This window comes from Bos mutus, chromosome 7 (genome assembly GCF_027580195.1).
Source record: "Bos mutus isolate GX-2022 chromosome 7, NWIPB_WYAK_1.1, whole genome shotgun sequence".
NCBI classification, from domain to species: Eukaryota; Metazoa; Chordata; class Mammalia; order Artiodactyla; family Bovidae; genus Bos; species Bos mutus.
The window spans coordinates 100,675,763-100,690,935 of NC_091623.1; the positions used below are offsets into that span (position 1 = coordinate 100,675,763).

A 15,173-nucleotide genomic window follows, 5' to 3' on the forward strand; every position below is an offset into this window, starting at 1 on the left:
AGCTAATGGATAAGATAGCCCTTTATTTAGTTTAGAACAGATTGTTTTAAGTGACCTATTTGTAATTGTCTCATTTAGAGGGTGGTAACATGAAAAAGTTATCATTACATGGGTTTCTAGTTTAGTATTCATTTTTTACATCTTTTTCGTCCCAGTTTCAGAAATAACATAGGCTCTCTTTCTAAAATTTCAACTATCCCCCAGCATGTAAGGTCCATAAGGGGAAAGGCTGTTTATTAATAGTTCAGTGTATTCCAGTTCTTGACATATAAATAATGGACTCCAATTACTATTTATTGAATAAATGAAATAAGCAGATAATGTAGATGAAAACCCTCCCTTATTTTACCCTCCAGAAATTGGGATATTTCCTCTGGAGGCATTAAACAAACAAATATAGATTGTTACTTATTTTAGCAAAAATAAAGCATACTCTAGATATTTTTCTACAGTTAGCTTCTCCCACTTGATTGTGCATCCAGGGCTTCTATCTATATATATATCCTATATAGGGCTTCCCTGGCATCTCAGCAGTAAAGAATCTGCCTGCAGTGCAGGAGACACAGGAGGTGTGGGTTCAATCCCTGGATTAGGAAGATCCCCTGGAGGAGGGTATAGCAACCCACTCCAGTATTCCTGTGTAAAAAATGCTATGGACAAAGGAGCCTGGTGGGATACAGTCCATAGAGTTGCAAAGAGTCGGACACGACTGAAGCAACTGAGCACAGTCAACATATGTAGATATCCTGCATCCTTTTAACAGTGGTGCAGTTTAGCTCATAGGGGCTGGAGTTCAGAATGTATCTAAAGGTAATAGTGGTAGGTGCCAAGTGTGTCAGAGCTGGAAAGAAGTCCAACTTCCCACACTTACATGGCAGATGGGGAAATGAGAGAAGAAAAATTATAGTTGGCAGCAGACCTAGGATAACGCAGTTCAGCTTTCCTTTCATGGTGAGTGCTCCATCTCTTCCTCTCTTCTCTTAGAGTAATAAAAATACCTAACTTATAAAATTTCAAAGTCCTTTCAAACATTCCTCTGAAACGGTCTTCCCAAGAGAGATGGAACCCCGATGGCGTGACTATTCTGGACTACTGTCCGAAACCTACCAAAAAATCACTCTTATCGAACTCCTGAGCGACCTTCCACGGAGTCTTTGTTCCTTTTAGCTGCCACAGGGAGATCTGGATGTCCTGTTCTCAAACATTGATGACATCATCAAGGTGAACAGCAGACTGCTTCATGATCTACAGGAGACAGCCTCCAGGGAAGAAGAACAAGTGCAGCTGATCGGTGAGCAAAAAACCAGGCAGTTGGCAGCCTGAGATTCCCGTGGAATTGTTCTAGGCATGTGGTCATTGCTGTACTTTCCCCAGCATTCCAGGGAGATGCAGCTCAATGAGAGGCTGTTTTGGGAGTCCCTGAAATACAGCATGTCAGAGCTGGCAGGACCCTCAGATGATATCCAGCCCAACCCCATCACTATAGACGAAGAGACTGAGGCCTCACGACAGAGAGGACATACTGATAGACACATAATTAGTTAGTGGTGTGGCTGAGACTCTATCCCAGGGTTTTTCACAGTCATTCACTCAGTAGGTGCTTAGTGATCACCTGCCGTGTGCCATTCACTGTGCTGTGTGCTGAGGTAACAGAAGGGTCTAGTCAACCAGAGGGTCTGATCATCTGTTCTTTTGGGTTAGTGAGTGAGAGAGACAGAAGATACACAGATAAACAGGAGAATTTTAAGTAGTAATTTGTAATTTAAAGAATAACAAATATGGTAACTTTTGAGAAAAGAGAAGGCCTCCTGAGGAGAGGACATTTGAACTGAGACCTGTTAGGGAGGAGCCAGCTATGAGATGATCTGGACAGAGTAGAGAAAATAGGTATGCAGAGGCCTATTCTTTGGCAGAGATGAGCCTGGGATATTTGATGGACAAGGCTGGTGAGGCTCCAGGGCAATGAGTGAGGGGAGAGTATAGGAGATAGGATAGAAAAGGCAGAGAAGGACCAGATCCTACAAGGCCTTCTAGGAGTGTGGATTTTCTCCTAAGTGTGATGAGACCTCACTGGACAATTTTGAGCAGGGGAGTGATATGGTCAGATTTCTTTTTCAAAGATCCTTTTGGTAGTTGTGTACAGTGGATTGTGAAAGAGTGGCAAGAGTGGAAGTAATGAGATCAGCTGGTGGTTTTACCTTCACCTAGGTGAGAGATGGAGGTGGACTCCTGATTCTGAAATAGTTAGGATGACCAGACATAAAGGAGGAGGAATGAGTAGGTGTAAACCTCAAACTTCTGCAGCCCCTTCCTGTCTCCTGTTCTGGGGCTGCTTAATGAAACTTCTATGTTTTCAGGTGGAGTCAGAGGACAAAGGTGGATGGGCTCAGAAAGGTAGATGGGTGCAGGCTCAGGAGTTGTGATGCACAGGCGTAGTGCTCCATGGCCTGTGGGATCTTCCCAGACCAGAGATTGAATCCATGTCTCCTACATTGACAGGTGAATTCTTTATCACTGAGCCACCAGGAAAGCCCGACTATTTCCTTTAAATGATAGAGGAATACAAAATTAAGGAACAAGATTTTTTTAACAGTATCTAGGTAATATTTTTACCTTTTATCGCTTTATCTATATTTCTGTTAATGGTGACCACTTATTTGAGTGAGATTTTTTATTACATTTTATTTGCACTGGATTTTAGTTGCAGCATGTGAACTCTTAGTTGAGGTATGTGGGATCTCGTTCCCTGACCAGAGATCAAACCCGGGTCCCCTGCACTGGGAGTGCAGAGTCTTAGCCGCTGGACCACCAGGGAAGTCCCTTGAGTAGAAATTGTTACAGCCTCAGGTTGAAGATGCTCCAGGGATGTGGGGACTCTGAGGTCAGCATCTTCTGTTGGTATGGGTTTGAGATTCAACTAATTCCTTGTTAAGAGTCCTTACCTGTTCATCTCTGCCTTCCAGCTTAACCTGTAAAAAGTTAAGATGCTACTTTGTCCATGCCTGGTGACATCTCCATTCCCTGGCTTCCCTGTTTCCCTGATAGATTCGCCACATAAAATACAGGATGCCCTATTACATTTGAATTTCACATAAACAATGAAAATTATACTAAGTTTACTGAATTATACTAAGTTTATCCCATGGAATACTTGGGACATACTTATATTAAAACTTTCGTTATTTATCTGAAGTTCAAATTTAACTGAGCATCTTATGTGTCATCCTCCCCGCCCCTCCCCCCACATTTTGTCAAGCCTGTCCCCTGGCCTTTCCCGAGTGTACAGAAAATAGCCTTCTCATCCTCTGCCCTTTGTGGTTAGCCAAAAAGAGATACAGAGAATCCACACGGGCTTTTGTTTTCCTAGGTGCAACTTTGTGCTTAATCATGGCTGAGCTGGTTTCAACCAGCTCTTCCTATTCCTCTCTCAGCCCCCAGGCCCGGCTATGCAAGGGAGGCCCTTATCCCAGTTCCATACCACAGCATTTTAAAAGATTTTTGGACATCAGGCATGAACTTCCCAAATGAGTCAGGTTCCGTGTTCTTATGAATGATTTCAAATGCAGCTCCCGGTGGAGTTCCCCCATGGGCTCCTGTCACTGGAAGGCACCGTGTTCTAGTTCAGTCTTATCTAAAAGAAATGCAGTGTGAGCCATGAATTTAATTTAAGACTATTGAGTAGCTCCATTAAAAAAACTAAAGCAGTGAAATGAATTTTAATGATATATCTCATTTAACCCAATATATCAAAATAATATTTCAACATGTAATTAGTATAAAACTTATTCGTGATACATTCTACTTTTTTTTTTTTGGTACAAAGTCTTTGCAATCCAGTGTCATTTACACTTACAGCACATCTTAATTGGGATTCTCCATATTTCAAGTTCCCAGGAGTCATATATGGCTCGTGGCTTATAGGTCAAGTGGTTTAGAACAGGGGCTTTGGAATCTGACTTGCAAGGTTCTGTCACCCACATCTCGTCTCTGAGCCTCAGTTTCATGCCATCTGTATGAAAATAGTACCCATTTCGGTGCCAGCCATGACTATGGGTACCTAAATCAGTCCTGAATATTCACTGGAAGGACTGATGCTGAAGCTGAAACTCCAGTACTTTGGCCATCTGATGCAAAGAACTGACTCATTTGAAAAGACCCTACTTCTGGGAAAGATTGAAGGTGGGAGGAGAAGGGGACGGCAGAGTATGAGATGGTTGGATGGCATCTCCGACTTGATGGACATCAGTTTGAGTAAGCTTCAGGAGTTGGTAATGGACAGGGAAGCCTGGCGTGCTGCAGTGCGTGGGATTGCAAAGAGTCGGACACAACTGAGCAACTGAACTGAACGTGAAATAGCCCTTTTTATTCTCATGACCTTGTTACTTATTGATTATTATTATTAGTGGACAACAGAGGATCTAGGTATGCTGCATGCAGTCCATAGGGTCCCAAAGAATCGGGCACAATTTAGTGACTGAACAAAAACATTATCATCCCCATTTTATTGAAGAAAAACCCAAGACTCAGAAAGGTTAAGTAACTTTCCTAAGGTCAAACAGCTTGACAAGGCAGAGTCATGATTTGAGCAGCTCCATCAGACAACATCCTGCCTCCCTTTCTCATTTCTCCAGCCAGAGGTAGAGTGGCCTTTTGAGAGTAACTCTTAGCTGCTGTGACTTCTTTCCAACCTGTGACTAAGGAGGACAAGAGGAGAAGAAATAAGTCTTTGGTGTCCCTGTATTCCTGCCTGTTGGACAGCTCTGCTCTATGCTCTAGGGAAGTTTGCTTTCCTCCACCTTCAGTTATAGAAACACCCCTGCCCCTGTCCATGCTGGTGTGATGCAGTTTCTTTGGCAAAAGTCACATTCCTGCAGAAGAACCTAAGTAGAGAAGAATGTGGGAACCGCCCCAGGTTTCAGGGCTACGCTGTCTCCAAGTGAGGTCATCTCTGCAGCTAGCTGACCTCCCTATCCTATGCATTCTGCCTGACTGCAGTTTTGGGTAGTCTTTCCTGGTCACGTTCTCCCTTGTTCTGGGGGCTTCTCCCGAGGGAGTTCTTTCTGAGCATTGTCTTGACCAGCACTGGGGAGGGGTTTTGCTTCCTGTGGTGGTAGTCTTGCTGTGGGAGCCTTTGCTGAGAGCTGGACCATGCTAGTCCAGTTACTCCCTGTCTCAAGGGGGGCCGGGTACATTTCACAGGTACAACACACAGCATCAGTAGGCTTTAGGCTTAGCTGGGCTTCCTGTGGTCTGTGGCTTACTTGCCCTTTTGTGACTAATACGTTTCTCTTCACCCTCACCACTATCCAAATAGTCTTGCTTTTTTAAAAAAACATTTATTTATTTATTATTGGCTGCGCTGAGTCTTTGTTGCTGCGTGGGCTTTCTCTAATTGTAGAGAGTGGGGCCTACTCTCTGTTGTGCACAGGCTTCTCATTGCGTGGCTTCAGTTGTAGAGCACAGGCTCTAGGGCACATGGGCTCCAGTTGTTGCAGCTCATGGGCTTAGTTGCCCCAAGACACGTGGGATCTTCTCAGACTAGGGATCAAACCAGTGTCTGCCGAATTGCAAGGAGGATTCTTATCCACTGGACCATCAGGGAAGTCCTGTAGTAGCCTTTTAATAGCTATTCCTCTTTCCATGTTTTACTCCTGATTTAGTCTCAATATAGTATAGCTCTAATAGACATTTTTTTTTTTTACAGCACTTTCAGATTTACAGAAAAATTAAGTAGAGGGAATTCCCAGTGGTTAGGACTCTATTTTTCTTCTACATATATTGCTTGATTGATGGCATTAAAATTGATTTATAATATTCTTAATATATATTAATAGTTTCATGTGTACAACATTTCATTTGATTTTATATATACTACAGTGTGCCCACAACTGAAAATTTAGTTTTTATTTGACACCAGGCAGTTGACCCACTTTAACTGTTTTCAGTTCAGTTCAGTTCAGTCGCTCAGTCGTGTCTGATTCTTTGCAACCCCATGAATCGCAGCACACCAGGCCTCCCTGTCCATCACCAACTCCCGGAGTTCACTCAAACTCACATCCATCAAGTCAGTGATGCCATCCAGCCATCTCATCCTCTGTCGTCCCCTTCTCCTCCTGCCCCCAATCCCTCCCAGCGTCAGAGTCTTTTCCAATGAGTCAGTTCTTTGCATGAGGTGGCCAAAGTACTGGAGTTTCAGCTTTAGCATCATTCCTTCCAAGAGCACCCAGGACTGATCTCCTTTAGAATGAACTGGTTGGATCTCTTTGCAGTCCAAGGGACCCTCGAGAGTCTTCTCCAACACCACAGTTCAAAAGCATCAATTCTTCGGCACTCAGCTTTCTTCACAGTCTAACTCTCACATCCATACATGACCACTGGAAAAACCAAAGCCTCGACTAGATGGACCTTTGTTGGCAAAGTAATGTCTCTGCTTTTGAATATGCTATCTAGGTTGGTCATAACTTTCCTTCCAGGGAGTAAGTGTCTTTTAATGTCATGGCTGCAATCACCATCTGCAGTGATTTTGGAGCCCCAAAAATAAAGTCTGACACTGTTTCCCCATCTATTTCCCATGAAGTGATGGGACCAGATGCCATGATCTTCGTTTTCTGAATGTTGAGCTTTAAGCCAACTTTTTCACTCTCCTCTTTCACTGTCATCAAGAGGCTTTTTAGTTCCTCTTCACTTTCTGCCATAAGGGTGGTGTCATCTGTATATCTGAGGTTATTGATATTTCTCCTGGCAATCCTGATTCCAGCTTGTGCTTCTTCCAGCCTAGCATTTCTCATGATGTACTCTGCATATAAGTTAAATAAGCAGGGTGACAATATACAGCCTTGATGTACTCCTTTTCCTATTTGGAACCAGTCTGTTGTTCCATGTCCAGTTCTAACTGTTGCTTCCTGACCTGCATATAGGTTTCTCAAGAGACAGGTCAGGTGTTCTGGTATTCCTTTCTCTTTCAGAATTTTCCACAGTTTTTGTGATCCACACAGTCAAAGGCTTTGACCTGCCCCCAATTCCCCTGTCCACCTACATTTATTAATTCTTATTCTATAAGCAAGAAATGTCCCTTCCATTCATTTTTTAAAGTTATTTTTAGTTTTCAAATTTTTAGGTATAGTTGATTTATAGTGTTATATGTTTTAATTGTACAGCATAGTGATTCACAATTTTTATTAATTTATTTTATTTATGGCTGTGTTTGATCATCATTGCTTTATGCAGGCCTTCTCCAGTTGAGGTGATTGTTGGCTTCTGTCTAGTTATGCTCAGGCTTGTCTTTGCAGTGGTTTCTCTTGTTGTGGAGCATGGGCTCTAGCTGTGTGGACTTCAGTAGTTGTGGCACCAGTTCATAATTTTTAATGGTTATAGTTATTGATTTTTTATAGTTATAAAATATTGGCTCTATTCCCTGTGCTGTACCCATTCGTTTCTTTATTCAACTTTTATATAAGTATAAACTCATGGATATTTGCTTTATTCCATGAGTCAGAAGCCAGTACTATTGTTATTCATTTTGTTGCTCAAATTTTACCAGCTTTGGCCATAGGGAGCTCTTTCCAGTTGACACCTGTGTCCTTTTAATGTGTCTCTAACAATGTGTGAGCACTTTCTTGCTTTCTGACACCACAAGGTGTTCTCAGCTCATCTTGTATTTTTCCTGCCCTATCCTTGCGATCAGCTTTTCTCCTGGGAAACCTGGTTCCTACCTTTGGTGTGCTTATTACTCCTCGGGTATCATTGCTTCTAGGTCCTCTTAGCTGATATTTAGGAAATACGTGTATATATACCAACACACGCATGTACACATATCTCCATTTCTTTCTATATCTGTCCATCTATGTTGTTGTTTAGTTGCTAAGTCATGTCCAACTTTTTGCGACTCCATAGACTATAGACCACCAGGCTCCTCTGTCCCTGGGATTTCCCAGGCAAGAACACTGGAGTGTGTTGCCGTTTCCTTCTCCAGGGGATCTTCCCGACTCAGGGATCAAACCTGCATCTCCTGCAATGGCAGTTGGATTCTTTACCACTGAGCCACCAGGGAAGCCCATCTATATTTATATATTTAAAATACATAAAACCATGAGTTCCTACTAATACCTCCAATTCCAGTCCAGTATCTCAGGGTTCATTCTAATCTTTCCTCTTTTCTTATTTGCAGCATCTTTCTGTGACAGGTAGAAATGGTTGCCATTATCTACAGTATATTTACTTATGTGTTCGAAGTTAGTAGTCACTTAGAGTATTTTTTTTTTTTTGGTTATATTTTAATAAAAATTACTAGCCTGTACTTTTGTGCAAAATACTTATGTTAATTTTTTCATACACCCTTCGGTGTGGTTATGTTATTCATTTGTAATAGAATTAGGTTCATTCCTTATTGTTTGTATTCTATTTGGGGTTCCTTCCACATCCTGGTTGGTCTCAGCTGTATGTTTATTTTGGGAGTATGTAAAATATTACCAGGGTTCCAAGATCAGAACTATATAAGAAGGTATATTCAGTAAAGCACTGTTCCCCTCTCATCCCTACTGTCCTACCCCATTCCCTGTTCTTTCCATCCCATTCTGTCTCCCCAGTAAGTAACTAATCTCATAAGTTTCTGTTTTTTTTAAAATATAGAATGTTACAACTTGGTGTGTCATTCGTGTGCAGGGGACTGCCGGTCTTTCTTGTATTGTTATAACTTTAGTGTAAGTGCTATTGAAATTGAGCATGGGCGTGATCCTTTTAAAACAAAAACTAGATCATTCTTGCCCCTGCTCAAAACCTTCTAGTTACTTCCTGCCACCATTAGAATAAAGCCTGAACACCTTACTACACTTAGTAGTAAGTGTAGTATTTACTTACTTCAGGTATTTACTTACTTCAAGGCCGTACATAATCTGGCTTCAGTTTCCTGTTTATTTTCTCTACTTTGTGCCCTTGCTCACTGTGTTCCAGCCACACCTGCCTTCTGTGTCACCTGCATGTCAGGCATTCACTTGCCTTAAGGCCTTTGTATTTGTCCTTCCCTAAGCCTGGCACTGCTCTTCCCTCAGACTTTCCCAGGGATGGATTCTTTTGGACTGTGATAAACATCCACATCTTTATGGAGGTCTTTCCTAAATAGATCTCCTGTGTGTATGCTTAGTTGCTCAGTCATGTCTGACTCTTTGCGACCCCATGGACTGTAGCCTGCCAGTTTCCTCTATCCCATGGAATTTTCTAGGCAAGAATAAACTGGAGTGGGTTGCCATTTCCTACTCCAAGGGATCTTCCCAACCCAGGGATCGAACCCACGTCTCTTGTGTCTCCTGCATTGGCAGGCAGATTCTTGACCACAGTGATACCTCTAACTCTCTATCTGGCTTTGTTTAAATCTGTGGTACTCATCACTACCTGGCATCAGTTCAGTTCAGTTCAGTCGCTCAGTTGTGTCTGACTCTTTGTGACCCCATGAAATGCAGCACTCTAGGCCTCCCTGTCCATCACCAACTCCCGGAGTTTACCCAAACTCATGGCCATTGAGTCGGTGATGACATCCAACCATCTCATCCTCTGTCATCCCCTTCTCCTCCTGCCCTCAGTCTTTCCCAGCATCAGGGTCTTTTCAAATGAGTCTGCTGTTCGCATCAGGTGGCCAAAGTATTGGAGTTTCAGCTTCAACATCAGTCCTTCCAGTGAACACCCAGGACTGATCTCCTTTAGGATGGATTGGTTGGATCGTCTTGCATATGTAATATATAAATAAATATATTCATTTATTGTCTGTCTTCCCCATGAGAATATCAGCCCCATGAGGCAGGGTCATTATTTCATTCAAAGAACTTAGAAGAGTGCCTCATACACAGTCAGTAGATAAGTAGTTGGTAAGTTTTGGGGAAATGAAGTTTGTGTCAGGTGCTTTATGTGCATTTTTAAAATTAATCATCCCAGTGAACACTTGGAGGTGAGTACTATTTGTATTCCCATCTATAGATGAAAATATGGAGGGTCAGAGGGATAAGATACTCACCCTAGACTATGCTACTGGGAAAGGGTTGGCTGGAGATCTGGCCTTACTTCTCTCCGACTCCAAAGCCCACATTTTGACTATCCATGCTGTGCTGTAGGGTGTCTTTGTAAACAGGGTTTGGAATTGTACTTGCCATACATGGTAATTATAAAGATATAACATGAATGTGTTTTGTAAACTATAAAGCATTGTCCAAATGTGAGAATTATCAATATTATTGCTGTAATTATAGATACTGTTTATTAACCACACATACTACATCATTGTGTCACTTAATCCTACAGCAGCCTTTTGAAAGTGAGATGAAAAAGTGGGAGCTGAGGAAGATGAGGTGACTTGCCCAAGGTTACAGTGCTGGTTAAGCCAGGCAGTCTTACGTCAGAGCTAAAGCGCTTAGCTGTGTCACTCACAGCCTCCCTCTTCTAAGCAAGAGGACATGCAGAAACGCTTTTGAGAACTTGTTGCCTTTTCACTGTCAGGTAACGCATTTCTGGAATTCCAAGAGGAGTTGGAGCAAGTCTATAAGGTGTACTGTGCCAGCTACGAACAGGCCTTGCTGCTGGTAGAGACCTACCGGAAGGAGCCAGAGCTGCAGCGGGAGATCCAGGGCATCATTGAGGCAGTGCTGTGAGTAGAATGATCCCTATGGATGCCAAGGTCAGGGGCTGTTAAAGTCTCACCCTAGCTTGGGGCTGCTCACACTCTTTCAGGAGTGTCCTAGTCAGGCTGGGCTAGGCTATGCTGCAGAGACAAACAACCCCCAACTCTTTTAGTGGTTTCAGCCAATGAGGTTTCCACCTTCCTTATGCTCCAATGTGGGTTAACTTGGGGGTTTTCCCAGTGTCATGCTCACTCTGGAACTGAAGCTGACACCAGCCACTGTCTGGAACATGGCCGGTGACTTGGCAAGGAACAAAGAACTCTGGAGGGTCTCACACTGGTTACTAAATGTTCCAGGCCAGAAGTAATATCCATTGCTTCTCATAATTCAGAGTCCAGAACTAATCACCTGACTTCATCCAGTACCAGGAGGGCATGCCTTCCAGCCATGTGTTCAGAGGTGGAAAAGCAGAAACATTTGGTGAACAGCACTGTGCCCATCATAGGGAGGGCAGTGAGATGGTGGGAACCATGTGCTGTAAGCAGCAGTGGCAGGAAGCAGGCTTGCACCACCTGAGGAGACCTTTCTATAGATGGCTGGAGTCCTGCCCCACAGAAAAGGATCAGAACTGCCTTGAGGGGCCTCGCAGCCCAGAGCTGGCACCAATGAGTGGGAGCTCGGGATAGAGATATGTAGAGAATAAATTTTTTAAATTAAAATTTTGAACAGGTACACTTAACACAGTTTAAAAGCTTTAAAACATCTGAATTTAAACAGTAAAAGCAAAAGATCTCCCCTGTCCCTTCATCCATCCAATTGCTGCTACTACCTGCAAAGTCAAGGTAACCACTTTTAAATTCCTTATGGATCTTTGTAGAGTTTCTGTATACCTATACTACTACTACTACTGCTAAGTCACTTCAGTCGTGTCTGACTCTGTGCGACCCCATAGACGGCAGCCCACCAGACTCCCCTGTCCCTGGGATTCTCCAAGCAAGAACACTGGAGTGGGTTGCCATTTCCTTCTCCAATGCATGAAAGTGAAAAGTGAAAGTGAAGTTGCTCAGTCTTATCCGACTCTTATCGACCCCATGGACAGCAGCCTACCAGGCTCCTCCGTCCATGGGATTTTCCAGGCAAAAGTACTGGAGTGGGGTGCCATTGCCTTCTCCGTGTACCTATACAAGTAAATCTAAATATATACTCTTATTTTCCCATCTTCTTATAAAAGTTTATAATTTTTTTCACTTATGCTATATCTTGGAGGTCTTTCTAATTCAATATATATACGTATGGCCCTTTGAATGGCTATGTATTCTTCTACCATGTGGTTGTTCCAGTTTATTTAACTGCTCTCTATTGATGGATATTGGTTTGTTTCTATTTTTTGTAGCGTTACAGATAATGCTATGTGATTATTCACGAACATATATTATTTTACTGAGGTGCAAATAAAAGTATCTATAAGTTAAATTTCCAGATGTGAAATTGCTAGATTAAAGGAAGTATGTGTTAATAATCTTGATAATATTGCAAAATTTCTCACTCTAAAGGTAATACCGGTTGATATTCCCATGAACAAATATAAAGGTGTTTCCCCTCAGCCTGACCAGCAGAGTACATTGTGAAACTTCAGAGTGTTTACCACTGAGATAGGTGAAAAATGGCATCTCAGTAATGTTTCATTTTGTATTTATCTTCTTATGATTAAAGTGGATCATCATATATTTAAAAAGACTTCTATTAGGACTTACTTGGCGGTCTGGTGGTTAAGACTTCATGTTCCCAATGCAGGGGGCACAGGTTCAATACCTGGTTGGAGAATTAAGATGCTGCATGCCATGCAGCATGGTCAAAAACAAAAAAAAACTATATCTTCCCCAAGCTTACCAAATGAAGATAGATGAAGGCCATCTTCTGGAAATCAGAATAGTATAGGAGGAACAGAGGTTATTATTGTTATTTCATCTTACTTAGGCATTTCCTGTTTACACCCAAGAGAGTGTAGATTTTGGTCTTTAAAGCTAGCATTATCTCATGTGGATCCTCCTGCTATCTCTCTTCCTTCTCTCCCTTATCTATCCTTAGCTCTTGTGCCCCCTGAAGCCTTCTTTTGAAGTAGCCATGTCCTAGCCCCTCCCAGCCTTCAAAAAAGCCTACTTTCGGGACTTCCCTGGTGGTCCAGTGGCTAAGACTCTGCTCCCAATGCAGGGGGCCTGGGTTCGATCCCTGGACAAGGAGCTAGATCCCACATGCAGCAACTAAGACCCAGTGCAGCCAAATTAAAATAAATAAATGATTTAAAAAAAAAAAAAAAAAAAAAAGCCCACTTTCATTTTCTTTTATTCCTTTGATCCCTTCATGGATCTTACAAACTTAGGCTTTTGTAAGGGTCACTAAATACATTTCTACAGGAGTGAGGCAAGTAACAGAAATGAGGGAAGCAGGACGCCAGCTGTGAGACAAAAGGGAGTAATGGAGGCTGTGGCAAATCAGAGCCAGCAGTCCCTGTATAGAGTGTAGCTGCAGCCCAGCTTCAGCTGATCACTGTTGCATCAAGTAGCTTTTGCTATAGCATATCACCCCAAATATAGTGGTTTAAAATATAAATCATCTCCAAAATGTGTTTAAAGCAAATATTTCTCAAGGTCACATTTGTGCATGATAGCAATTTAGCTGGACTCAGTAAATGATTTTTCTAGTCCTGGCTGAACTCCCTCACATGTCTGTGATCAACCATAGGTCAGCTTTGCTGATGTTGGCTGGACTTTCCTATGAACGTGGGACACACGAGCTGACTCAGCTCTGCCTTTTGAGATCTTGGCTTAGAACTGGCATGCTGTGCCAGGCTCGGGAGGTGGAAAAATAGTCCCCACTTCTTGGTGGGAGAAGCTTCAACGTCATGTTCAAAGGGTATAGATACAGAGAGTAAAGTAATTGCAGCCATTTTTTTGTAAACCATCTACCTCAGTTGCTGTGTAGAAATATGATTCCACTGTGGCCAGATCCTCTGATCTTTCAAGAGAAACCAGAAGCTTTGATGTAAGTCTCCGCAGTGTTAAATATTGGCATCTAGTTCAGACATGTTAGAAGCACTGTGTGGGGGCCCTAGTTGGCACAGAGGCTGCTCTTTGTCACATCTTCTGTACTCTGGTCTTTCCGAACTAGGCCAGACATTTCTCATGGGCTTTGGCGCCAGGCAGCCTGGCAACGAATCAAGCTCTCTGCTCTTTATTCACCTTGGCAGGAGCCATTTAGTGTCTCAGAACCTAGTTTCCCTACATGTAGAGTGGGAGTAAAAGCAATAGCTCATGGGGATGTAGACTCATTGAAGTGAAGCCGCTCAGTCGTGTCCGACTCTTAGCGACCCCATGGACTACAGCCTACCAGGCTCCTCCGTCCATGGGATTTTCCAGGCAAGAGTACTGAAGTGGGGTGCCATTGCCTTCTCATTGCATGTAGACTCATTGCATGCAAGTAATACTCAGTAATTCCCTAATAAGACCATAGCTATGGTAGTTATCTTGGTTAGGAAGGGATTATGCTTCCCTGAGACCACACTGTAGTTCTCTGCTCCTTCAGTCCCAGTGCTCCCTTTTTATAACAAATTTATCATCCTGAGTTACATTCTGAAAAAAATTCTCCTGCCCATATACATAATTGAAAAAATAAACATAATGGCTTAGCTATAATTAAAAGAGAAATAAAAGGAAGGTAATTTCTAATAATGTAATATGTATTACATATGTAATATATAATATGTATAATGTAATGTATGCAAATGCTTGGGCACCACTGCGGTAGCAATCACATGCTTATAAGCGAAAAAGAGTCAGAAGCCATTCTGTACACGAAGTACAGAAAAACAAAAGAGCAGAGAATATGTGTACCCTGGAATGACACAAACTTGATTTCCTTGTGTATGATAAGAGAAAGAAGGAAACAACATAATTGAAGTAGGGATAATATTACATACTGGGAGGCAGAGAAAATGAGGAATGATGTTCTTACAGATGGCCTGTGTTGTATTTACAAAAGGTAGTATCATAGTAATTCCCAGTGTGAAGATATGTGACTGGATGAGGTCCAGGTGTCACAAAAATATCTCAGTTCTTGAAACTGCAGCCCGTTTCAAGGCATTCATTCAGTCTCTGAATGTTGAGAGGGGCGTATGAAACGTAGAACAATTCTCCATAATGCAAGACTGTCCTTGCAGGATATTCTGCTTCCCTGGGACCCTGTCCACTAAATGCCTGCAGCACCCCAGAGCCTGCAGGTTTTAAGATTGCCCTCAATGAAATCCCTTGGTCTAATGTTGCAGCAGGAACGACATCCTTTCGGTCATCCCAATTTTACTCTGTGTATTTACAGGAAGACAGAAAATAGACTTCCTACGGGAAAGTATAGACATTGGATGGTGGGTGGATGGATGGATAGATAGAATGAATTTTAAGGGGCTCCTACTATGTATGCTGCTCTAGAACTATTAATCACCTTCCTCCTGAAACAGTCATCCTGGCTTTCTGTGCTGATGATCATGGGGCTCTTTCGGAGCCTGGCTGACTAGGA

At 42.5% G+C, this 15,173-nt stretch overlaps 1 protein-coding gene across 2 annotated transcripts in view; it reads left to right on the forward strand.

The window, feature by feature from the left end:
* Positions 1–15,173, forward strand: part of ARHGEF37 (Rho guanine nucleotide exchange factor 37) — a 57,385-nt gene that overhangs the window by 17,059 nt on the left and 25,153 nt on the right. For both annotated transcript variants that reach the window (XM_070374615.1, XM_005895343.2), the window contains 2 exons: positions 1,168–1,291; positions 10,483–10,630. In XM_070374615.1, coding sequence (XP_070230716.1) covers positions 1,168–1,291; positions 10,483–10,630 — 272 coding nt within the window. The remainder of the gene's footprint in view (positions 1–1,167; positions 1,292–10,482; positions 10,631–15,173) is intronic.